The sequence below is a fragment of the Euwallacea similis genome, chromosome 2 (assembly GCF_039881205.1).
Source record: "Euwallacea similis isolate ESF13 chromosome 2, ESF131.1, whole genome shotgun sequence".
Classification (NCBI taxonomy): domain Eukaryota; kingdom Metazoa; phylum Arthropoda; class Insecta; order Coleoptera; family Curculionidae; genus Euwallacea; species Euwallacea similis.
This window is the reverse complement of record NC_089610.1, coordinates 3,664,662-3,690,520: the sequence shown is the minus strand read 5'-3', so window position 1 is coordinate 3,690,520 and position 25,859 is coordinate 3,664,662. Positions and strand designations below refer to the sequence as shown.

Here is a 25,859-nt window from a genome sequence, read left to right as displayed (position 1 = left end):
AAGTAGGCAACCATACGTTTTTTCAACAGAAAATAATATAGCGTTACCAAACTGTTTGCTTTTGGAGATATTGAGGATAATGCAAAATAGCCCCCGAAACACCTCACATCAGCACACTTTTTGTTAATACGGACTTGGATTTGTTTGCCTGTACCCCCCCCCCCCCCTCTAATCCCCTTTTATAACGCTTTGTATAACTATGACCAGCAGGAATAGGCTAAGCCCCACTAAGCCTTGTTATGTAACGAATCCTTTATGGCGGTGTCAGAAATACAAAATATACATACTTTTTTGTCGAATGTTGTCTGGATCTCAAATTACCGTGACATAAACTTTAGCTTGCTACCGGGGAAGTCAAAATTTAACACAACTTCACCTGGCATATTCTGTTGATCCTCTTGCTTAAATTCGACGTGTAAAACATAAAAATTTCCAAGTTATTAAATAGGAACATACTCAATACTTAAAATGATACGACACTTTAATCAGGAGAGTATAACTTCCTGTAACTTGAGGCAGGTTGGGAGCTTAACGGTTCACAAAGATCCTGAAAGTCGCAACAGGAATAACTTCTTTTTTGGAAAAGCCAAAACAAATAAAGACACTATTTAACATTAAGCTTCGAAAGATAGGAAACTTTCGAAAATCTTAATTCTACTACTACTTTGCTTTCCAGTTTATTCATCTTTCCAAGGGCAGGTCCGGACATAAAATATTTCTTAGGCTTCGTTAGAACACAGCTATCAACCACAACCACCATAGCCCTTGTTTTTGGACCAAAGGTAAAAACCGGATATTCTTGCCACTGAAAACCCCACAAGATTTTCTTCTTCTCAGGTTATTAGGGTGCTACGAGGTCAAGGCGATCAGTGGGACAACAGGGCGAGATCCAGGGGGGTAACAGCTTCATTTTCCCTAAACGGCATCGGGTTGGTACCTGAAGAAGCTCCAGATCTGTTTCAAGAAAACGAAGAACTAAAGGTGAGACATTTTTAGGAATATTCCCTAGAAAAGTGTGTAAAAATCTTGCCGCACGCAAATGAAAGTGGCATATGTTAAATCAGACATTGAGTTGCGTGCGGTAAAGAGTTATTCCCAAGATTTCGCCCTGTTTTTGTACCGCACCTGTGTGTGTGAAGATCTTATCGCATGCCAATATTTAATTGACCTTGAGAAAATAAAGGTAACTACGTGCACTTGTGGGAAAAATATTTTGTAACTGTGTCTTCCCCGCACACGATTGTTAATCGACTGACGCGAAGCGGTGTCCTATAACCGTGCGATAAACTATCACTTTTCGCACTTGCTAGAAAAATAACTATTAAAGTGATTTTATTATAGCACAAAAACAGCATTTCCAATTAAATGTTAGATCTCTCGCTACATAAAAGGAATCCTTGAGTGAGCTAAAACTAATCAAAGTTTTCCACCGGAGTTTAATAACTTCCAGACTTCAAGCCCTTGAAACCTATAAGATTTAGGGGTTGACCATAAATAACTCTCTCTTTTGGTATTAATTAATAGGCTTAAAATCTAATCCGCCCTTAACTCTCTCAGCCTTTGAACTTCCAGCAGCCATTTATCATTTATCAAACATCTTCGCGAAGTTTTCACTTTCTCCAACGCCTTCGAGGTTTAAATATTATTGATCTTGTCTCTTTCTATGTAGGAAGAAATTCAGAAGTTGGCAGCTCAAATCGAATTTATGAAAATCGTCCATATGGAAATGAACAACCGTCACATTAAACCGAAAGCAGGCGGCTACTTCACCACTCTGAACGCCCCAGTGGCGGTGCAGAGCCCCCTGTCCAAAGCTGCCAATAAACCTCCCGATGAACTGTGACAAAAGTCTTCTGGTACTACCGAAATGAACGAAACGGAGGGCAGTACCATTGCTGAAGGAACCACTTCCAGAAGGAAGAGCTGCAAAGAGTGGCTGAGATTGGAGTTCGTGTTGAAACAAACTGGGGAATCTGTGGTAGTGGTGTAGAGGGAATTGTTGTTAAGTCTTAATGTTATAAATGTAAAAAATGTGTGTGCTCAATATCTTTTCTTACAAGTACTCAATGTTGATTTTAGTAGATTCTTACGTCTCGGTATGCAGTGTTCCCAATTAGAAGCCTGATTTCCTCAATAAGGAATCTTCAAGGTATAATGTATAAAACAAAAACGACTTGTATCTACATATGTAGAGAGATTTACTTAATTAATTAATGTTAATTTCTTTTAACTTTTTACTTAGTGTCAATTAGAATTAATTTTGTGATATTGAGTCTAGACTTGGTTGCCATGTTGGACCCATGGAAGCACAAACAATTCAAAAGCTTAAGAGTCTCAATCTCGCATTGGCAGGGCCCATATTTTCGAGCTTGTGGAACTAATCTCAAACGAGATATACAGGGTGTTACAAATCTGGGAACCACTAACAATTAGAAATCTCTGAAACTGTAAGAGATACCGGGGCGATTAAATAAAGGTAAACATGCATAATTGAATACGTATTTAGAATTTGCTTTAAGACTGGAAGATTCTCAGAAGTTCTGGAAGTAGGTATCTACCAAAAAATTTAAATTTTTAAATAAATATGTTTTTTTAATAACTTAGATATGAACAGAAATATACGGGTAATAGCCAAGGAAAAATAAAGTGAAAATACTGTAAAAATTTTGTAAAAAATCTGTAAAAGATCCTGGGAAAAGACTGTAAAAACCCTATAAAAATCCAGCAAAATCCAAGATGAGACCCATAATAAAGTCAAATTTACGTAATATTTACGATATTTCCGATATCATAATAGTGATCTTAAAATTTGGGACACCTTGTAAAGTGATTTTTACGATAAATATCAACCCTCTACGACCTCACTCATATTCTTGATATTCGAATAGGGCAATTCCGTATTCGAATGACGTCAAAACTGGCAAGAACTCCATTCACTAAATATTAAGGATTCTTGAAAGTGCGTCACATCGACGTCAAGTGAAGTCCGAATTGCTCGATTGGGATTTCGAGAATAGACTCCCCCTGGAATTGTTGATGTCGAGTGACGTTATTTAGGGCCAAATTACCCGTATGCACTCTTTACCATGGAGTCAAATTTTAGGGTTTTCAACGTTTCTAGTTCCGAACAAAAATTTAGGATATGCATCCTAACCTATTGAAAACTTAAAAGTATTATTGACAAAAAAGAGACAGATATATTCCAATTGCTCTTTAATGGCCCTGAAGTCTCGACTTAATGGCACTGAAGTCTCGGCTTAATGGCACTGATGTCTCGACTCTTTAATAAGTAGGAGTATCATTATTATTAAACTTTAAAAACTAAATGCCTAGTTAGGGAAATAATCAGTCTATTAATCCTCATTGAAAAAGTTGACAATAAAATCAGAAGAAAGGATGAGGTATATCACATGAACAGATAAAAATATAAAAATCGTTGTTATGGCATTTGGATCATTTATATCGCAGGGTGACCAGAAATAAAGGTATATTGTGTCAATTAATTAGAAACTTAAAATACCTGAAAATTTAATAAACATCTTTTATCTACAACCGTGCATTAAATCACACTGATTCAATGGTCGTAATTGTAATACATCTGTGCGATAATTTTATATCTACAAACGAATATGTAAAGTTGTGTTACTGCACGTGATTTTATTTTTAAAATTGATGCTGTGCTTCACGGTTGTAGTTGAATTTCCTATTGTATATAGTGCGTGTGGAAGAGTCAGTAGGAGAGTGCTGATATGTCAGAATACCTTCATGTTGTGCGGTAAAACGAAGACGGCGATGTTCTTAAAGCGTTCGTACTGATTATTACTGCTTCGCGTTATTACCGCCCACGAGTGACTGAAATTTCACTCGCGTGCGACAATAACCTACTTACCACACTTGTTATATAACATACTGTAATCTAAAATACTATAGTTGGTTTTTAGATGTATTATGATAAGTTTCGAGGGTTGCATTAGTTATTTTTCGGCGGGTAGGTAAGTACCGGAATTATCAAAGACAAACTTGACCTGTTATACAGCTTTCAGCATAACGTTTACTGCGAGAAGACGAAATCAATTTGAGAAGAGCTTACTTAGGGAGTTGGCGTTCTTATTTATTGCCACAAAATCCATTTATTACGTATGTACCAATAAACTCCCACGTGCTGTGGATTAATGGGTTCAGCGGCAATGAAAGACTATATAGCTAAGAAACTCTTAGGAAATCTCTCAGGCCCATCAGACAATTTTATAGTTTATGTGCAAAGAGTCTTTAAAATTTCATTTTTAAATGCTTCTTTATACAGAGGAGCCAAATAAAATGAGCTCCATACAGATTGTGGAAATGATAAAGGATATGCGCTCTTTTTCATAATCTTCAGGAAAGACATTTCATTTGGTACATCCTGTATATGTAGCTTTGCTATTCCACGCCCATAGCTTTTTTTTTAGTTTTATGTACCATTTTAGATTTTTAGGATCGGTGCTTTCAGAACTATGGTAGAAGAACGTACTCTCTATAACATCATTCCTCATGGGTGTACATCATAAGAATCAGTGTATGTACGAAACTTTAACCTAATATCCCAAAAACTGAAGGAGGTCTGAAGGGTCTTTTTTTAATTTAACATCCAGAACTAGTAATAAGCAACTGCTTGTGGCATCAACATGCAATAGAGAACTAGGAATCACGTTTCTCCATAAGAAAGCTGTGATTAGTAATTTATCCCAATAGAATTAGCGGTTAATTGTCTAGAATAAGCCATTGGCAGACTTTTTTTGGTACCTACCTACCTTTACCTAATAAAAGAAGAGGAGAAAAAACAAATTCGATAAGATATTTTAGCATAATAAATATTAAAGATCCCATTTATTATGCTCTGTAAAATATAATGAAACAAACAAAGCGTATTCTAAATAAAATGTATTGGTTTGTGTCGTAGTTTTAAATATATTGTTGTCGACCTAGAGCTGGTTGTAAATTTAATTATTCTAATAAGTAATATTATATATTGATCAAAATACTTGAACATGTTATATGTTTTCCAATAATATATTTTTGTATACCACGTAATAACTATATTTGAACAAGATATTGATACCTGAACATAAAATTTATTCACGAGAACTGCGGATTATTTCGTAAAAACTTCGCATTCCAGCAAAAATCATGGAATTTAGTTTTTTCTCATGGATAGAATAGTCTTATATTGACTTGAATACGAAGATAATATCATTTCATTATAGAGACCTGATGATAATATCTTCCATAAAAAAAATAAAAAGCAAACACGACTTAATTAATAATAACCGCCTTCCATATTCTCCACAGGTCAAAGCCGAATTTAAAGTCTAAACGTGGCTTAAAATGAAATTTTTTCATGTAGAATTTTTGGATTTAAATTTAAAAAATTAAAAACGCATTAAAAATTTATTAAAATTAATTGGCAAAATGAAATAAAGACGAAACTTCTGCGTTCACTAAGGGATAATATGGGGGTGTTTGGTTTCCCTAATCAAAAAGTTAGTGTCTGTATTTATACCTTTTGTTCATGTTACAAATTACGATATAAATGTACTTATATTGTATAGGATACACAATATAACTCATAATGTTAGTTATTAATCATAATCATCTGTTGTTCAATAAATGTTTTTTTTTTTGTAAAAAGCAACTTTCTATGTACGTATTTTTAATTATGCCTGGTTGCCGAACGTCGTAACTTACTAAGATTCGTCATGGGGTCTTTACTCCATGTGGGATTTCCATGTGGGATTGGCGAAAAAAATCATGTTTTATTCCCCAATTAACGCACACCAAAACTCAAAGTAATGCCTAGAAGTCTTTTCGGAGTATTTTAAAAACAGCGATAAACGGAAGTTTCTACACTGGGCAGCTAAGCACTTGAGCGTTTGCGAACGTATGTTCATATGAACTCTTCTGCATAAAATGTCCTGAAGAATCAGACCCCGAAACACTCTAATGTATTTTCTTCCACCCCAACGCTTTCGTTAGGGGTGCCCTTATCGAATTTATTACAGAAAGGTCTGAGGAATGCAAAATGCCTATTCAAATTCTCTGAGCGTTAGGCAACCAGCCTAACACTAGCCAAGCATTTATACGCTATATCACAACTCCCACCGTCAGTTTTGGCTACTTCGCTCAATTTCAAATCAAAGCTCAATCATTTCCCATCTGTTAATTCCCAAATAGTTGCATTTTATTGTGTTATTCAAACCAAAATATTCAAATTAATATTAAATATAACGTCTGAATTGCAAATTTTCCGCCATTGTCTTTAAAATTTTCAACTTACATGTGCGACCTCTAGATGTCATCTCTGTTTTAGTAAATAAATTTTTTGTGGTCCTGAAAGTTATGATGGTCGTGCACAGGTTAAGATTTAAAATATTTATGATTATATTTAAATTTATTAATAAATTTACTTTATTTAACAGAGAACCAAACTCCTCGTTCGTTACAGACGCCCGCCCAGTTTAATGAAGCCATTAATGCACGACACCTTTAATTAGGCCTTATTAAAACCATTTAAAGTTGTATTTTTGTGTGGATAGTGCAAGATTGGGGATAGGGGCTCAGGTTTGTGCATTTGTGTCACTGCCTAAAGTGCTTGCATTAAGAAGTAGTGAGGTGGGTATCCTAGTGCTGTATTAATCACTTAACCTATTCTTTAAGGCCAATTCTTATTTGATACATTATTATCTTTCAGTAAGTAATATAATAAATATAAGTATAAATAAATCACATCATGGTTTGTAAATAATTTATTAGATATATCTTTGATCAGCTGGAGCAACAGATATTTCCAAATATATTCATATTACAGCCACAAATTTTTATTTACAATGGTGCTGGTCCTCAACGGAGTTTTACAAGCAAAGTGTCCACAAAACACTCAGAGCCTTTTCCACTCGCATCCCATATACAGAGATTCAGCTAGTCAGCTGATGGCCAATCCAACAAAGGTAGATGCATATTTCTCCTCACTTGTATCTTTACAGGTTTCGATTTAAACCATGTCTTTTTTTGGTTTGTTTGTGCTTTGTTTTTATTTGTCAAAAGTCATACTTGTTATTGAAAGCTGTTTATAGGTTTAGTCATTTGTTTGGTTAAAATTCTCAGAACTTCAATAAAAATTTTTCTCATATATTCTCTAATCAACAGGTTATTGGTCCTGTAGGCTTGTTATACATAAGGCAGAGAGAATTAGCTGCTACCGTCCCCCAGGACAAATATGTGAGCATTTTAGGGTCTGATGATGCAACCACTTGCATTATTGTTGTTGTCAGACACACAGGTAATCAAGACTTTCAATTCCCAATGAAAGAAGTAGGGAAGTTTCATTGGATAAAGAAATTATTCTTAAACTGAATTTATCAGCTTAGTAAATTAAAACAAAACTTGAACACATTAACTTTATGTGGTATTTAGGGTCAGGGGCAGTAGCCCTCGCCCACTTAGACTGCGCTGGCATTGATGAGGCAGTCTCTGCCATGATTCAGCGCGTCCAGGATTTGGCTCTTGGGTTCCCTGAAGGCAGAATTGAAGTTCAACTTGTAGGGGGCTATAGTGACCCAAATAACTACTCTGAGGAACTATTTTTCAGCATCATGACCTCGTTTCACAAACAGCCCGTAGAAATCGACTTAATTTTAGCGTGTGTTGGTGAATTGAACACTGTTATCAGAAGCGGCATCCCGTGGCCTCTGATTTATGGTGTTGGCGTAAATGTGAAAACCGGTATTTTATTTGCTCAAAAAATGTCCTAATAGCGCTTTGATCAAGGGTATTTATAGGAGAAATTTTTCCAGCCACATTTCCAGATAAAGGACCGGAATCCGCTTTGAGGAACGCCAGGAATTTTTCTGGACCTGTGGAAGTTATGGACGTATATGATTGCGGCATGGGGTTGCTGAGAATAGGACCGTTTAATTATCGGCCAGTGAGAGGAGTCGATTTGTGGCTGCAACAAGATGATGAATTCATTTTAAGGTATGGTTTTTTAAACTAGTTTGAATAGGTTTTCAATATTTTTTGAGCAATGAAGAGTTATTACCGATTTTGGATAGGCATCGTTCTACATCTCCCGATGTGGAACCAGCCCATTTTGTGGAAGAAATGAGGGAAACTTTGAAATATATTCGGGACCATCCTTTCCCAGCTGTGACTATTTTCGGCGATAACCGACCACATTATTTCAGAAGAGATGAACATACAGGGCTGTGGACCCCTGTTGCAGTTTTTTAACGGGGCGAACTAACTATAGTAATGTTGCCATTTGCGGACATGTTTTTTATACATAGTTTAAATTTCTTTCTGCATATAGTATATTTTCTCGTAAATATGAATAGAAGAGAGCTTCCTAACACTAATTGAAGGTTAACTATGTCCTGACGCACTACTGTGGGAGGGGTTGTGATAAATTGTGAAATCTTGATTTGTTGAATTGGATTTTAGTAGAGAAATATAATATTAAGCCAAGTTTTTATTTTGTGGAGATCATTAAAGATTAAGGGGGACACATATACTAAGTAGTTTAGGTGTCGCTGTGGGCAAAATACGGAAAATTAAAAGTAACGAAAATATTTTTTACGCAGTTTGAGTGTAAAATTATTGATATAAAGTAGATATTTGTATCTTTTTTCTCGTTCATAGCGGCTTTCACTTACCAGTCTCAATTTCAGTCAAATATCTAATTCAATGATTTTCGTAAGGTTTGAATTTCGATCTAATAGCAACAAACTTCTGAAAATTCTGTTGTCAAGTTCAGTATGTTCAAATGGCCCTAAAGAAAAAAGTTAAATGGTGTTAAATTCGAAGTGCTTGTTGTCATTCTCTAACTGGTATTGACTTCTAGAGCTACGGTCTCGTCAACTCGAAGCCAGTGTATTTTATTGGTGGTTTCTGTCGGGGATTCAAGAACTGATCATTTCAATACGCTAATTAATACATTTTGATTATTATTACATTTCATAGATAGAAATATATTTTTACATAGTAAGCTAAGAAACAAATCGCTATAAATTTTTGTAAATAACGTTGGATATAGATCTTTATATTATTCGATTGTTTGCCATATTTCGCAGATTTTATTGCTTTCATCCTATACATGTGAAATAGTTTATATTAGAAATCCAAATACTAACATATTGGTGAATTGGATTTGCCATTGTCAAAACTTCAAACTGACTAGAGGTCTCGCCATATCATGGCAAACACATCACAATAAAAAGCTGTTGCGACTGTCTTATTTAACTTAACATATTTATAACCATTTTGAGTGATTGTCAAAACTCGATTACTATAGGATCGCGATTCTTTTGGCAAATCCAATGTGCTAGTTTAGTGCAAAAATCATGTATTCTCATCTGTTTACTGAATGTAAATGAATTAGTGTATCAATACTTTCGCAACAAAAAAATTTATCAGTAGTCTGCACAATTTACAAGAGCCTGGCAATAAATAAGAAATAACTATATTCCCAGTTTTATGTAAATTCTAATATCAAACTATATTTTAAATTTTTATTAGGAACTATGGCTGCATATTACAAAATGTTATGATTTAGTTAGGATTGGTAAAACTTGTTAAATTTTGTATCACTATTATAAATATACTATTTTTATACCACTTATCTATACTTTATTTCACCCCAAACATCGGCGCCAAATTGATTGTTGATGTTGATTGGAAAAACCGAAGGTTTTCCTATGTCTTCATAAGATTCTTTAATTTTGGTATTTTGAATTTGTATTAAATCAGTTTCTATCCAGTCAGGTTCGAGTACAAATACTGGACCACGAAGACTTCTTTTAATAGCTGCAGTACTATCTACGAGACTACTTATATGTAGTCCAAATTCAAAACTGCAAGAATAGTCTATTGGACCAAAGAATGGTTGGTTAAAAGTAATCTATATCCACTAAACAACAGAATTACGATTATATACAGATGATTGAGGTAAATATTTCCAAATGGACGAAAACATCTATTTAAAATTGTTAAATTTATTGTGGACGCCCCGATTCAATTTAATAGCATAATAATAAAACTATAAATGTTTCCTTTTACCCAATTTTTAAACAAAAAGGTATAATTATTCTGAACTTTATGGTGAAACCAATTTACGTTATATTGTACTTTGAGTGGTTATTCTGAGTTCGCAATTTTTAGATGAATTTCCGTTATTTTCTTTTATGAAGTTATTGGTCTTCGATTAAAAGTTTCTTCTGAGAGCAATTCTATACTTATTGGGTATCTATAAACCGGCATTACCACCTGGAAATATCATATATCATATTCCCTGCAGCTGTAACAATAGAATTTGAGTCTATTTAGTGTTGGCGCCATTTACAACAAAATAAAAGTCAAATTCATAAATATATTACTCAACATATTATTGTGGTCATTTTTACAATACACAATTATATTTACATGTTAGATTTCTTACAAAATGGGACGTTTCTAATAATTGAAATTATATAATATAACCAATAACTTAATTAGAATAAATATTTACTTGCAATGCTCAGGCGTTATTTGTTAGGGAGGTACAGTTTATTACTAGATTTGAAATGACTTGTCGGCTAATAATCGCTTCGTAATCTGTCGACGTTTCGATCCTTTTTACCATCATCATATAAAACCTTCGGAAATAACACATTCTAAATTGAAATTCAAACTACTATTGTGAGATTTGTGCGATAAGAATTGAATAGTTCTAATAGCAAATATTGTGTGTATATGATCAATTTATTCAAAACAAAAGTAACTACTTTTATTGTGCCCTGAACTAACGTGATTTCATAGCAATCCCTGAAGTTAATTCTCAATCACACGCAGCGTTATTGTTTAAAATAACACACTCGCCTGAAATCTAAACTTAATATTTTGACTAAATCGTACAGTTTAATATACTTTGAATTTTCACTAAACTTTTTTATAACAAAAATACACTTTGGTTCAAGTAGTTCAATTAATACCATATTAAAATACGGCCGTCCGCCTAAACTGATCTGCTAGATCCGTCTAGGCAGAGTAAGGAAGTATCACAAATAGAAACAATTAGATTTATGAGGGAATTTACCTAAAAAGTATTTGCAAATGCCTTTCAATGGAACAATCCGCGGCCACTTTGACTCACTTTTCTTGCAAATACCCAATAATAAACTAAAAGAGAGCTATTTTACATTTTATCTAAGACTAAGGATGTGACTTGGTGACTGAGATTTTACGAAATAAATAATTATTAACAATTATATTCTACGATTGGTTCCTTTTTTGATTTTTCTTTTATTTGATGGCTATATTAGTAAACGCTTAATCATAGAATTCATTCGGTAAAAATATGGGTTTATAAACGTTTTTGAAAGGTCTCTACGTTAAATACGAATATAAAGTCTTTTTAAATTTTCATATTCAAGTACTCTAAAAACAAAACGGTATTAAATAAATAATATATTGTAGGTATATGTGTAAAAATAGGGTCAATAGTAATAATTTAGATCTTTTGTTATATACAAAGAATACAGTGTTGTTTTTACCTAAACAAAAAAGAAAATATCGCCTACTCGGGAACAGTGGAACAACTATTGCAGGTGGCCTCAGAGGGACTCACATTGCCGTTTTTCGAGTCTGGGGATGCAGGTTTTGAAACGTTATCATTGCTGTCCTTTGCCTCCATGCTTTCAGTGGCCTCCACTAAGCTGTTTTCAGCGGCAATCTCCATCCACTTACCACGGTTCTGTCGTACGCCCTCCACAAGAGGTTCTAGCTGGTCCGACAGCACCGCGAAGCCCTGAAAGGTGAACATGCTTAGATCAATATCATGTAACATTGATTTCAATATCAGAAATATGCACATTGAGAATAGATATGTACAGGGCGCGTCTTAGAAGCAATGATACGAATAAGTCTAGAGGGTGTTAGGTGTGCTTTTTTAAAAATTCAGCTAAACTTGCCTTACAGAAAGGTTACCTTGTTTCTATTCTATAGGGTATTAAAGTTTTCTTTTTTTAATTCTGTAAATTGGGAGTAAATTTCATAGTTTTTGAATCATTAAGTCCATAACATAATCGGAGGTTTTATTGCCCTCCAAGCCATTATGACCAGAAAAATAAATCTTTAGTTTACCATAAATATACCTCAAGAATTTGACCAGTTTTGGATGCACAATGTCAGTCCGCTTCAGAGGCAGGAGGAGGGACGCTGTCTCAGATACCCCATAAGGGTAATATTAGAAATAACTGCCAAAGGGGATCAGTCTATCCCCTACATAGGGAAACATAAAGTAACATGGCACGAATGTGACGTACATAATTTTTATTTTGAGTCTGGAGGAGGGGGCTTGCTCGAAGAAACATCAGGATATCTTAGGCACACAGTCATTACCCTCAAACATGATTTACAACTACTTTAATTGCTTAATTCCTATTATAATTAATGTAATAATATCAATTTTCAACCTCAAACCATATCAAATTTTTTGAGGTTATGATGAAATAACAAAGAAACATCTGCAACAATGCCGCCAATATTATCATCCTGTCTCTCTCTAAGTCGTATGACATTGTAACTTTTGACAAGAAGAGGTAAAGGATGAATATCTTTATTACACATACTGACGTCTTTTTTCAGCTTTAATCTTGATTTGTTGTGTACTCTGTCTTACTTGCGGTAACCGACTGACCTATATACCTTCAGGGCTATCTCTTTCTTAAACAACACATCCCCTTTAATTTGCGTTAGAGTACTTGTCAGTGGAATGTGTGCAATGTATGTCGGTTCTGATATACTAGATATAACCGGTATTTAGCTGGCGCTCCCGATGGAATTTTTGCAAAGTGGATATAACCGGTTTTGGGTAGCGCCATCCTTTTTTGCAGAGTATTTTTAAAGAGGGACAAGGGCGTTTATTAAAGGGAGTTTTAGGATAGTTTTACATTAATTTTTCAGATTATTCAAAATAGATAAATATGTAAATCTTTATATCATTGGAATCAGCTTAAAGAGCGTTAGTAGCTGAGCATATAAAATAGCGATATTGGTAAATTGGGCCGAAGGTGTGTAATTTGGAATTCAAGAATATACCGTTTTCAAAATTTTAAAAAATCCACTGACTCTGACAGATACGGGGAATTTTATATTTAAAAAACGCACTTTAGGCAAGTTTAGCGTCTCACTAACCAAAAATGGAACGATAGATACTTTCGCTCAAGTAAGAATCATCCAACTGCAGTACAAATTCCGTAACTTTTTTTTTCACGTCATAGGCTTCATATCAGTACTGATACCACATCTGTTCGAAATTAATATGTTGCAAAAATTTATCAGGTATTGGTGCAACGCTATCAGGATTTAGCAGCATTTAACACTAGTCCTAGATTTAGAGCAAATAATTATCGTACCGCTGAATAAAAAAGTAATAATAATAATAAACTTTATTGTTAAAAAAATAACAAATCTCAAACTGACACTTTCAGAACATCAATTGTCAGGTCAGCTGGGAAACGTCAACAAAATAGCGTTGTGTTTAGACATTCACATATGTCTTTATTCTTTTTTAACATATTAAATTTATATGACTTGTCATTTTACGTAAAGCGACTCTCAATCGTTATATTTTGCGACTTGGATAAAAAGTTACGTAATTTGCATTATACATACTACTCATGGTCTATGAACTGGTAATAGGTACTCATTGGGTTAAATGGTTGAAAAGTTGAGCTAAATCTAAACATGCTACATGAAAATGGAGAAAATGCACAGGAGAACAGTGCAGTTACAAGCTGCAGAAAGCCTCCTTTCTAGCTGCCTTCGGATGCCCAACGGTCGGTCAAGTAAGTATCTGAAAAAAGACTCACCTCGTAAATAGGAAGACAAATCGAGTCGATGAATCCCACTTGCATTAGCGGCAATTGGTCCTGCTTTTCCCTGTTCATTATATCCTGGAATTTACATATTCACATAACAACTAAGACATCTGAATCTCAGCTGATGTAACTCACGATAGGAGTGATATTCAGCTTCTCCCTCTCTATGTCCCCCTGTTCAAAAAACTCTGAAGACACTAACTCAGCCACCCTTTTTTCGATCTCCCAAGGTTTAGTGATGGCAGCAAGATCACAGACGGTCATGAGCATAGCTCGCAAGAGATCCCTATGCTCTTCAACAGCCCAATGCGGTCCTTCTCGCACAATATTAAAAAAGGCTCCCCTTTTCCTAACCAAAGGGAATTTAATTAAGTATGCACAATTGCTTTGGTCAAAATGTATTAGTTAATACCTAAAGTAAACTGCCAAATCTGTGGACAGAATGGCCTCCTCCAAAACCCTGATTACTCGCGAGTACTCCTCCGGAGAAATGTTGCCTAACATTTGGTTCCCAGGAGAATTCAGAATCATGATGCATTGGTCGAAGTGATGGTGTTCCATCGTTGATGTGGAATATAATTGTGCTAAAGGTGACGAAGCCCTGAAATAATCGCATGATCAGTATTATCTTTGGGATTAAAGATGTTCAACAGAACATACTTGATCTGGAACGAGTTATTCGTCCCTCGGTGATCCAGATCATGACACAAACACCCGATTAGAAGAGCGAGACATTCAATTTCTCCGAAAATATTCCACCATTGAGTGGCCTGAAAACCAGAGGTGTTTTATTAATTACAAATGCGGCAAAATGGAGATTAACTTACGGTTAAAATAGCAAACATCATTTGAGCCACATTGAAGGCGTGCCTCCAATTATGGTAGGTGACGTTTCTATAATTCTTCTTCACCGAACACAGCCATCGACACAGGACTTCATAGTCAATGTGAAATCTTTCGACTAGATCAAGATCAAGGAACATTCTAATACATGCCTGGAATCAATGCCATGAGGTTAAAAAATAATCCATGAGTCACTGCTAATAGATTAAAATATTGTAGCTAGAAGATCATTCATTTGATCACAATTCAAGCTTGATTTTCAAATTCCTGGTAATTTTATCAGCGAGACAAATTCTATGAAAATGGAGACTTGTAAAGCATCCTGAAGGCTGCTCGGACTTCATAGTTTTTGAAAGAACTATCTCCCTAATAAAGTTACCAGTCATTTGAAATATCGGGCATTAGAGTCTCGAGACCATTTTTTTTAAATTCCAGCTTTTCCGGTATTTAGTATCGATAATAAATTGGAATTTAGTAATTTACTTTACCAGGAAGTTACTAGTTATAAAACCAATGAAAGAAAGGCAGGGCATTTGGTCTCGAATACTTTGATTGGTCAGTAGAGATGATCTTCCAGAACTCTGCCAATGGAAGAAGCTTTCATAGAAAATCATGTTCGTACCGTAAGCGTTTCGTCATCTTTCATCTCAATATCATCAAACGCAAAGTCGTGCAGCCTAAAGTGGGCTGCCGAAGGTACCCGTAAACTCTAGAACCATCCGACAAGATTAACCCAAACGTCCTTTTTTTTCACTACCAATATTTACCCGTAACTTCTGTGCATCATCCATACTAGCAGTTGCATGATAAGACAACACCTCCAACGTGACATTCTGCTTGGCAATAGCCACCATCGCCTTCTCAAACATGTGAGTGTTATGGATGCCCATTCCGCAGAAAATGGCGAACGCTTCAACGAAATTTTCGTCGTTTTTGGTGAAGGGAAGATCGTTGAACTTGTTGATCAGCTGGATAACGCCGATTATATTACCCGAAGAGTTCTTTATGGCCATACAAAGTATGGTTTTGTGTTTGAAACCGGTGCCGTCATCAACACTAGGATCGAAACGGCGATCCTCGTCGGCTTGGGCGATGTTGACCGTCTAGAAAGGGACACATTTACGGTGTAGTTTCGTTTTACAGGGTGTCCCAGAGACAATGGTACAAGTGATTATGGGGTTATAGAAAAGTTTTTATTTATTTCTGAATTTTTCAAAGGAAAAAAAAAGCATAAAACCTCTTTTGGTAGAGTCAAAGCTACAAACAAATTGTGCGTTAAAAAACACATTGTGTAGATTCCACAATACCTTATAACGATGAAATATATATTTGATTTTAAATTCATATATTCTACACTATTTTAAAAATATGCTTACTTCTCCTGTGGTGGCAACATAACCAGTGATTCCGATGTTTATAGGAAATCTGCTTTCAAACGGACTGAAAAAAATGCCTCGATAAATATGAGCAAAAAATTTACCCGCGAAAAGAACCATAGAGTCAAAGACTTATAGAGCACGTCAAAATGATTAATTTGAGCTATTTTTAAAGACAATTGCTCCACGTGTGTCCGGGATATCTGCGTTTAAATTTTGAAAACTGAATTTTCAATGAAATATTACCTAGTTCTAGATTCTCCATCCTCCCCATTGAGATCACTGGCTTCGAAGTCAAACACCCTGGAAAAACTTATTTTTGATCCCTGGTGAACAAGAAGTATCTGAAAGAGAAATCGACGAATATAAGTAATGGTCGATGGCTTTTTGGTTAACGCTTTTTTGAAAACTTGGCCCATTGACTCTACTCAAAAATTGGGATTATTGATCGCTACAGTGTGTCCAAGATAAGAACCTAAACCAATTTTTTTCTACTGCAAACATCGGCTTTATTTCTAAATACGGCCCTGGTCAGTTTTTTTGCCTCTTTTAAGATAACTTTTTAATACAAATTCGTCTAGTATATCGAAAATGAATCAAATTAGCCGCGAAGCTCCGTGACTAAAGATCTGATATGCGCTTAAGCGCTTTAAGCCTCTGCCGGGCTAGGCACCTCTGATATTACCTTTTTATAATAGGAACTGGTCAGTAGGCGTCAGGTACCTGGCTGCAAGAGTGGAAACTCAAGAAATTCTATGATATTTTTTTGATGGATTTTAATTTGTGTTAGTATTCCTTAAAAACTGCTTGGGGGAATTTCAAATCCATTCAAAATGCCACGAAGTTATATTATTAATTTTTCCAAGGCGATTGCCCCCCTTCAAACGCATGAGAGAACACGTGTCAAAAAACTTGTCTACTGTTAAAATTTCCATATTTCATAGGTTTCTCTTAACCTCCAAATTTATACGGTTCATCGGAAAATATCATTTGAAATTTCATCGTGTCGCAAAACACGGACGAACCATTAATAATTCATGCAGGCCTCCTGCCTGTTTTGCTTACCTTAAACTTATTTTGTACAACAAAACCGCCCTTTTCGAAACGTATAAATATCAAATTTATCGAGCTTTCGTGCTAAACACCCTTGGCGCGTGTCCTGTATGAAGGACGAAAATTTCTCCAGTTATGCATGGAAGAAAATTTTTAATCCCTAATGTTCATGGTAAAATTATACCACTGCTTGCTCCGCCTGTCAGCTACACTCCGCATAAAAATATTCAGACCTTTTTTTGCTTTGGACCCCGAATTAAACCATACTCCCTCTTCACTGACCCAAATTTCAAATAATAGGTTATGAATAAGGGTGAAGGGTTGCGAAATTTCGATTAAATTGCCCCACAGCTAGACGCTAAATATATCCCGGGTATTAATTAGGTTTCTTTAGAGGCAAAACACGTCAGGGACAAAAACTGACTAAATTACCAAACTGTTATTACATTTTGCGAAGTTCTGCGCCATATAGGGAGTACAGGGACTAATCTTCACAGCGGAAGGTATTATTAACTTTGCAACTTTAACTTAAGCTTATGCGATTTGGGTTTCAGTTCCCTGAATGAAGGTGAGATACTAATCAATATTAAATCAACTTAGTAAAGACAATACTTTGCGTGTATTTGCAAAAACGCTTATTGTCGATGAAGATTTACGACCTTGTGGAAAAGCCCCGTGCAGTAAATTTACGAGATTGATGGGCGGTGTTACGCGAATTAGTCAATCCGTTCGGAAGGGGCTGATCGAGAAAGCGGATCCCCAGGGGCGTATTATCGTTCCCTCTTGCGCCCAAATCTGCAGATTAAACGGGATCTTGTGTGTTGACATTCGGATTATTTTCTATTGTATCACGCGCATAGCATAACAATAGGGAGACTAAACTCTTGGTTCAGGGTAGTTCGGGTTAGGGTTTAGCTTCAAATATCCAATATTTTATTCAGTAAATGAAACCTCCTTGAAATTCTCAACAAAAATTGCATAACACACTGCATGTTTAAATTTAAGCGTCCTCGAAATATCCATTTGTCGGATTGAATTTTTGCTGTAATTTCCTAACTTCTGATTATTTTTAATTTGACGATTAGAAAAAACGAGCGGGGTTAAATCGGGCGACCTAGTAGGCCATTAAATTGTCCCCCTGCCACCGATGCATTTTTGGGGATATGTTTCATCCAAATATTCTCGCACATTACGTTTAAAATCTAAAGCAGCCCCATTTAGTTCAAGGACTGCGAGTAACTGAGGATTATTCGGAAATAGCTCTGGACAGTAGATGTGTGTACTGCACATATTTGTAATGCCATTACACTGATTTTTTGTTATTACTAGTGCTTACCTGAAAATTGTGTTAAGTACCCCTCTGTTTTTATTGGCTTTAAAAGCTTACTTTTCAAATTACAGACAGTCCTGACAGCGCTTAATGTATATAAATCATTAGCGGATCATTGCCTATCGGAGTAATAAAAATGCTGATACTGTGCTTAGACAGCTTAATAACCATTGTAGCCCCGAATGTTTTAGTTTTTTTAAATTTAATTCCAATTCATATATACCATCAGAGAATTTAATGGCTCCATTTATATAATATTAATCAAAACGGACGGTTTCATGCAAATTAAGGAACACACTTATTGCCTCCAGGCACTCCAACTCTAATCCAGCTTTAACAAAATAAATTATGCCCTTCGCGAAGGGCTGAGGGGCTGGCCCCGATTCACCCGAGAATTTCATTTACATTTTGCTTCGTGGGTTTGATGAATTAAGCCAAATGTAAGAACTAAACCATCCAAAAACCACTCCAGAAAGAAAATTTAATTAAATAGTTTCTCGTGGTTTCCCAGGGCTCCGACGATAATTTTTAGAGCCAATTTCATTTAGACATTTATTGCATATGAGAGGTTGAATTTACCTGCACTCTTTGGCACTGAATGAGACTCTGTGTGTGAGTCAATATCCTCAGTACCACATGCTCAATCGTACTTTGCTCCTCGAAGATCATCCTGGCGAGATCCAGCAAGACTTGATTCCTCTTAATTTCTAGTTGTGACTTCTCATATAGATGGGCGTTTCGCAGGCCAATGCCGCAGAACTGGAGGTAGCTCGAGAAAACTTGTTCGTCTTGTTTTGTGAAGGGTTGGTCACCCATCTTGTTTATCACCTAGAAGAATTGCATATCACCTACTTGATCAAACTCTGTGAAACAGTTTGCAAAAACTTTGTGAAAAACTTCGTGCTATAATTTAAACGAAAATGACAAATCTTGAGGCCCATATGCTTTTCATTAAAAACTTGGCAAAACTTTCCAACGGTATCCATTTCGCGACCTGCCAGGAAACGCTTTTCATTATTTTCCCTCTGGAATAAGCGGTTTGACGTCAAATCATTCATCACGTGCCGCATCACCAAAGTGAAAATCTGCGCTTATTTAAACTCGGCAATTTTTTTCCAGATACGAAATTGCCTAATAACAATTTTCGTTACGCGATAGCTTTAATTCAGCTATTCAGGATGATGTGGCACAAAAATATTTTTAATCTGGAAGGTTATGGAAATGGGAGAGTAATCAATGTGCCTGAATTTAGCGCACAGTTAAAAGAATTAAAGGCATCACTGGCGAGTGAAAAGTTTAATTTTGGTGCGAAATTGAAGAAATTGAATCCACAGGGACTTTGTTCAAAAAGACTCGGTTCATTAAAAAAGAAATCCGACTGGAAGAGCGGAGAGAAAGCTTTGAACCCTTACTGTTTTATTTAAGAACTGATCCGAGGCTGCCGAATTAAAATTTGCATTTTACATGGGAATTGAAATTAGTTACGATTCTAGTTCGTTACTAGTTCCACTTGAATTTGTATTAAAAAGTTTACAATATTCCACTTTATCAGAACTTGATTTTCTGCAGCACAATAAGGTCTCATAAAGTTTGATATATTTTTTTTATATCGTTACACCTTGAAAGCAGAAAACGAATAGCTGCACACACTTTCTTGTAAAATCCAATTTTGAAAGTCACTGGTGGAGGAGGGCAATGATGAAGGTCATTGCCCACAGGAGTTCTTATGCTACATCTCTCCAAAGAAATTTCCACGATGACCCATTCCGTAACCGAAAAGATGAAATAATATAGCTCATTATACGAGGAAAGCAAATCACCATATACATATGTATAAGTCTACTCAAACCTGAGTAATTCCTGGCTGAAAGTCTGGATGAGCCAGGTAATCAGATTAATTCGAATTCTTGGCACATCGCTAAGGTGCCGAGACGTGCCATGCCCACACAAGATCTACTGGACTGGTTGTTTTTTTTTCAGATAATTTAGACTTGTTTCAAGAACTAAAATCACCAGTACGTTGTTGGTTACCGCCAGACAGTCTTAGTTTCTACACCAAATTTCAGCCGGAAATACTATATTTCATGTCATTAAACAATTCAGCACACAAATTTATATATTTCAACCCTAAACAATTCTGAGGCCGCACTAGCGGGTCTGCCTCCAAAACCGCAAGAATTCTGTGCCAGATGCCAAAAGCACGATCGTAACTCTTTTTAAATCGTGGATAAACTTAACGAGTTTCCACGGCTTTGAACTTAAACACCATTCGTAATGTCACGTCATTATATTTATAGGGAAAAAGATAAACTTTGCTTAAATACAGAAATACAACTAACTTTCTTAGCAGAAAGTTGAGAGCGAAAATTTAAACCTAACTCCCCATAGCGCAAGAATCTAAAGATGCCTTTCCACAGCGCGAGAATGTGGGATTATAGTTCGGGAACTTTCCTTTTAGGAACTTTTTGACAAACTTTCTGGTACATTGTGGTGGCGTGTGTGGAACATATTGGACTATAAAATCGATGACCAAATTGCACACATCTTGACTCCGCGCATTTAAAAGTATGTCTCAAGCTCTCTTTCTCATCGCACAGCGATGAGCACCACGAGTCGATGTCGTTCAACCACTCTGGAAACTATTCCATTCTAGAATGCCAAATTAGCAATTTCCAGAAAAACATTGGACCCACGAGGCTCCTAGTGGCTTCCCAGATTTCATTATACCGGGGTTCACTTTCGTTTTATGCTTGATAATGCCGTTACGTTCCATCTTGATGTGAATTGCATTTGCGATTTTGGAAATAGTTTATTGAATCAGGTTTTTGATTGATGACATACTCACTTGTGCCACGCCAATCACATCACCATTGGTGTCTTTGATGGGCATGCACAGCAATGTCTTCGTCCTGTACCCTGTAAGAGTGTCGATATCGTGGTTGAATCTGTCGTCCTGGAAGAAAAATAAATTCGCGATATTTAGCAAAGCTATTAAGCCACTCGCAATAAAATTTATAGTCGAGACGAGTTATGGCGACCACCCATGAGGAAACCCATTGAAAATCGGTCTTTCCGTAAATGGTCTAGATGTCTTTTTCAGACCCATAACAATAGCGAATAAAATATTTCGCAAATCGTTATCGACCATTATTCGGGGGGTTCAATTAGTAAATAATTTTTTTTATGTCTCATGCCTAAATATGAATTGGTATGGCCGTTCGTGATTCTAAGAATTATTGCGCTTCAGACTCAATTCTGCAGACAACGTTGAAACTTCTAAATTAAATTGTTCCTAAAAGATCGGCCTGTATGCAAAGCGTTTCCCTAAACCGTACGTGTGCAGATTCCAAGCTTAAAATCGATTTAAGTTTGACGAATAAATGTCGCAAAAAGCTTGTGAAGCCCTTTTTCCACTAAAAGTTTCATCAAATCATCCCTCTGTGAATGGTAAATTGGTTTACAAGCACCTCTTTATAACCCAAAAAATGAGTTTGCTTCATGTAAACATATTGCTCCCGGGGGGAAAATGTGTTAAAAATAATAAATAGGCAGGAGAATGAGAGCTTTTGAAGTGGCATATTAAATATATATATTCAGTTTTAATGGAAAAACGACAGTGGACAATTTGAGTTTCGGGGAAAATAAAACCAGTGATGTGACATAAAAGGAAAAAGGTATTAAGCGTATAAATGAAAAATACTTTATATAAGTTTAAATATATATATAAAAATCGAAGAAAATAAATTTAAAAAAAAATTATATATATATATATATATATATATATCATATATCATATAAAATCAAATGGAAATTAGGAAAAATCTAATATAAAGAGCATTCTCTTTTTTATGTTGAACTAGAATACACCAAATCATAACAGAGAAAAGGTTAAAACATTTTAATAAAGTATGTACAGTTATTCTCCTTATAAGTGAAAAATAAGCATTATTAACGCACGTATGTGAAAGTCAAGCGGGACCGCAGTCAGTCATTTAATCACAAGTTAAATGTGTCATGCGCTACGTTCATGATTCACTAAGAACATTCCGATAAATGAACAGGAAATATATTTATAAAAGAATTCACTGATGGTTTGACGACCATTTAGAATCTGTTTCACTGTGGAAGTATTTTTGCAAGAAAAGAGCAGAGGTGTAGAATCAGCTTGGTGGGAGAGTTGCTGTAAAAATAGGAAGAGAAATTAACTTTTTCATCGGACTTACGTGAAATAGGTTCACCAATGATTAAACTGATTGACAGATGCGACAAGGCCCGAAAACTGAGAGAAGCGCAAAAACCCTCATTACCTACATAATGCAGGAGGTAAATCGATGGATTACATCAAATGAAAAAGGACAGTGAGGTAAACACTATTTATGTATTTATTTCAGAAATAAAAAATCAGTAGGAAAATGAGAATAAACAAAATCATTCAACCCCCCCCCCCCCCCCCCCCAACTCAGCAGTAAGGATGACGCAACCAGAACAATAATTAGCCAAGGCAGGAAGAGACACCACAACAAAAACCTAAAATAGGACGAAATAGTTATTTTCCTTACAAACGCGAAAAGACATTTTCCGCAAGAGTTCGGAATAAAACTTTTCCGCGAGCATCTTATGATCACAAATATTCATCACTTTGATGAACAGATGTCGCAAGTACTAAAGCGGAAAAGTCCGAATTTTACGCGAGGGAAAGTGCGCTTTCCAGCACGCCCATAAAAAAACAATTTGGAATAAATATATTGTAAACTTTACTGTTTATTAAGCCATGTTGCCATAAAAAGGGTCTACATTTTTTTACCAACACCTTAACTAAACCTCTTAACGAGTATAACGAAAACACGGGACGGCTGGTTCGAAACATAGCGGGATTAAAGAGACCCGACCGAAGAAAATCCTGGTGAAAATGAAGGTTTTTAGACTGTTCAGAGGTACAGATAATTCCAGGGCTAACGAAGATCCAGGATTTGAATTTTTGAAAGGACTGTACCAGGGGATCACTTAAATCTAAAGCAAATTTATCTAATACTATTTAATACAAATGGTTATCAATACAGTTTTTAATTGATGTTCCGAAGTTCAAGGAATCATCTATTTTACTTTATTGCATATTTATGTCGGACCCTTGACCCTCATTCATAATTACTGCGCTCCTAATACTGACCCCTAAGCAAAGGAATTTTATTAATCAAAATTACTGCGGCTCACGTTTTGAGTCTTGAATAGCGTATATTAATTCCAAAATTTCCTGATTTAAATACTACATGGGTTTTTTCCCAAGGAGGCCACAGATAACGAGAGAATTCCCGAAATTTTTCAAAGTAATTTATAGTAAATTTGCCCAAATTGATATATAGCTTCTTGCGTTGTTTTCCTATGAGCATTGCAGTAGCAGGTTAAATAGAAATTTAAGTTTTGTGCGTTCAAATCATGGATCTATTTTGGGAGATGGAATTCCCCTGGGCAAAGTGATATCCCACAATAATTGACTTTGTGTTCTGTTGTCCGTATTTCGCCCCCTTATTAGTAAAAGTAATTTACTGGCCCTTTTCAGATTCGATTTCGATGCTCCCTGGAAAGGCGTTTGTGGGAAATAATAATTAAAATCTGCCCTTTGTGTATATGGATGTCCAAATTTCTGGTTTAAACGAATTCTGGCTGGACCAAAACAAAGAAATATAAATTACGTTTGGATTCGGATTTGTTTTCCAAATGTGAAGTTCTAGCCAGAGGTACTGGGGAGCGGAGAATGTGTTTTGTATCGTTATCCAGACATCCAGAGATTAAGCGCCATACAGAGTATTATTTAAATACGTGTCCAAACTTCAAGGGGTGATTCTTTGAATGATTTTAGATCGAAAAGTTTATATAAACGTAGATGCGGTAATGTATCGTTTCCAAGATATAGGGTGTCAAACTTTTTTTAAACATTCGTTTTTTCGTAACAATCTGAATAATCCTTTCGATACAGCGTTATTTATGGTTGTTACTGTTATTTATGCGCCACTGAATTTTTTAAAACTTTTAATTTTTTGCATTAAGCAACTAAAAATACAACTTGATGGGAAAAAATTCAAAAGACAAAAAAGTTATATATTTAGTTACTTAATGAGAAAAAATATAAAAGTTTGAAAAAAGTCATTGGCGCATAAATAACAATAATAACCATAAATAACACTGCCAAATATCAACAAACTCAGTTAAAAGATTATCGAAATTTTTACGAACAAAACGTTTTTTTTTTTAAAGTTTGACATCCTATGTCTTGAAATCAACGTATTACTGGACCTATGCTTATACTTTTCGTCTTAGAATCACTCAAAGAATCACCCCTTGAAGTTTGGCAACGTATTTAAATAAAGCTCTGCAGAAGGATATTATGTGAGGCAATTCTGGAGATATTTGCAGTGGGAAGTTTTTAACCAGAGACGTATTTTTTTAAATACAGATGTTTGAGTGTGACAAGAATTCTATGGTGTTTGAGAAGTGTTTGTGTGCTTTAAGCGATCTAATGGGTCGAAAACGAGGATAAGAATAACCGAAGGCATTATTTTTGAGACTTGCATTTTCGAAGTCAATCTAAACAGCAAAAATCTAAAAGCGAACGATGGAGAGAAACCCACGTGCTGTTGAGTACTAATACGATAAAGATTCTCTCAAGAGACCAGGAAATACATTCACTGTTTTTTTTTTAAGATTCCTTGCAGTCTTTTGGGCCTTTTTGTTCTAAAAAAATTGAAAAAATACTGCAAATTTTTAATTAAAACAATTTATTTATTTATTTAAAAAAATGTTTGTTCTAATGTTCAGATCGCACGCTTTTTTTAATATGCACACCCTCGCATGAATATTGAGTTCTTTACGATGTCATGATTCAAAAACTTTATATTACGACATTTCCTTCGCGGTTTCCTTAATAGTCAGCATTATGAAATGTCTGAATGAAAACAATGAACTCTAACAAGGGAAGTTTGTAATCCCTGAAAAATATTGACCAAAGCACTATAATAGCAGCATTACTCCTGCTTGGCAGTAGCGTTTATAAAGCGCTTTATCAGACAAAGGCAAGTTCTGGGCAAATAAACTTCCAAGACTTCTTTGGAGTTTGTTAGTTCATTCATTTTTGTACATTATTAAAATATTATTAAAAAATATCTTTTTGTTACAAATCCACACAGCTGACTATTTGCTTAGTTTGATTTTGGTATAAGAGGGGATGTGACTTTATGAAAAATTAAGAATAACTTTCTTAAAAATATGTAAATAACTGGATTCCACTGAATTGAGGGAGCAAAAATGCAAAAGTATTGATCTTGAACCTTGAAGAATGCGAAAAATGGAAAATAATAGAAAGTTCCATTTGTT

General features: G+C 35.4%; 3 protein-coding genes across 15 annotated transcripts in view; 2 read left to right on the top strand and 1 right to left on the bottom strand.

Annotated features, from left to right (window-relative positions):
* The window catches only part of LOC136419475 (probable G-protein coupled receptor CG31760), a 68,516-nt gene extending 65,792 nt beyond the window's left edge, over positions 1 to 2,724 (top strand). Inside the window, exons 14-16 of the mRNA XM_066405835.1 lie at positions 677 to 782; positions 838 to 981; positions 1,670 to 2,724. Of these exons, the coding sequence (XP_066261932.1) occupies positions 677 to 782; positions 838 to 981; positions 1,670 to 1,843 (424 nt within the window). The 3' untranslated portion in view covers positions 1,844 to 2,724. The remainder of the gene's footprint in view (positions 1 to 676; positions 783 to 837; positions 982 to 1,669) is intronic.
* Positions 2,725 to 6,321: 3,597 nt separating this feature from the next.
* On the top strand, positions 6,322 to 9,648 carry LOC136419478 (protein N-terminal asparagine amidohydrolase-like). 2 transcript variants are annotated; one of them, XM_066405839.1, is made up of 7 exons: positions 6,322 to 6,392; positions 6,456 to 6,648; positions 6,845 to 6,983; positions 7,183 to 7,315; positions 7,450 to 7,758; positions 7,815 to 8,010; positions 8,088 to 9,648. In XM_066405839.1, exons 3-7 carry the CDS (start codon positions 6,864 to 6,866, stop codon positions 8,263 to 8,265), a joined length of 936 nt encoding a protein of 311 aa, XP_066261936.1. In that variant the 5' UTR covers positions 6,322 to 6,392; positions 6,456 to 6,648; positions 6,845 to 6,863; the 3' UTR covers positions 8,266 to 9,648. The 2 variants fall into 2 exon arrangements, with proteins under 2 accessions (XP_066261936.1, XP_066261937.1); XM_066405840.1 differs by lacking the exon at positions 6,322 to 6,392 and having other exon boundaries at positions 6,405 to 6,648.
* A 737-nt stretch (positions 9,649 to 10,385) lies between these two features.
* The window catches only part of Pde11 (Phosphodiesterase 11), an 87,554-nt gene continuing 72,080 nt past the window's right edge, over positions 10,386 to 25,859 (bottom strand). For all 12 annotated transcript variants that reach the window (XM_066405817.1, XM_066405819.1, XM_066405816.1 and 9 more), the window contains 12 exons: positions 21,337 to 21,444; positions 19,071 to 19,319; positions 16,355 to 16,452; positions 16,109 to 16,172; positions 15,500 to 15,835; positions 15,355 to 15,441; positions 14,717 to 14,884; positions 14,550 to 14,659; positions 14,302 to 14,490; positions 14,025 to 14,238; positions 13,881 to 13,964; positions 10,386 to 11,815 (listed from right to left, as the gene is read on the bottom strand). In XM_066405817.1, coding sequence (XP_066261914.1) covers positions 11,585 to 11,815; positions 13,881 to 13,964; positions 14,025 to 14,238; positions 14,302 to 14,490; positions 14,550 to 14,659; positions 14,717 to 14,884; positions 15,355 to 15,441; positions 15,500 to 15,835; positions 16,109 to 16,172; positions 16,355 to 16,452; positions 19,071 to 19,319; positions 21,337 to 21,444 — 1,938 coding nt within the window. In that variant the 3' untranslated portion in view covers positions 10,386 to 11,584. The remainder of the gene's footprint in view (positions 11,816 to 13,880; positions 13,965 to 14,024; positions 14,239 to 14,301; positions 14,491 to 14,549; positions 14,660 to 14,716; positions 14,885 to 15,354; positions 15,442 to 15,499; positions 15,836 to 16,108; positions 16,173 to 16,354; positions 16,453 to 19,070; positions 19,320 to 21,336; positions 21,445 to 25,859) is intronic.

Bases quoted from the DNA above. Each gene is read 5' to 3' on its own strand.
- LOC136419478 (XM_066405839.1), top strand. From the start codon at position 6,864: ATGGTGCTGGTCCTCAACGGAGTTTTACAAGCAAAGTGTCCACAAAAC. The intron at 7,759-7,814 runs GTATTTTATTTG...GGGTATTTATAG, and splicing joins TGGCGTAAATGTGAAAACCG to GAGAAATTTTTCCAGCCACA. The intron at 8,011-8,087 runs GTATGGTTTTTT...GATTTTGGATAG, and splicing joins GATGATGAATTCATTTTAAG to GCATCGTTCTACATCTCCCG.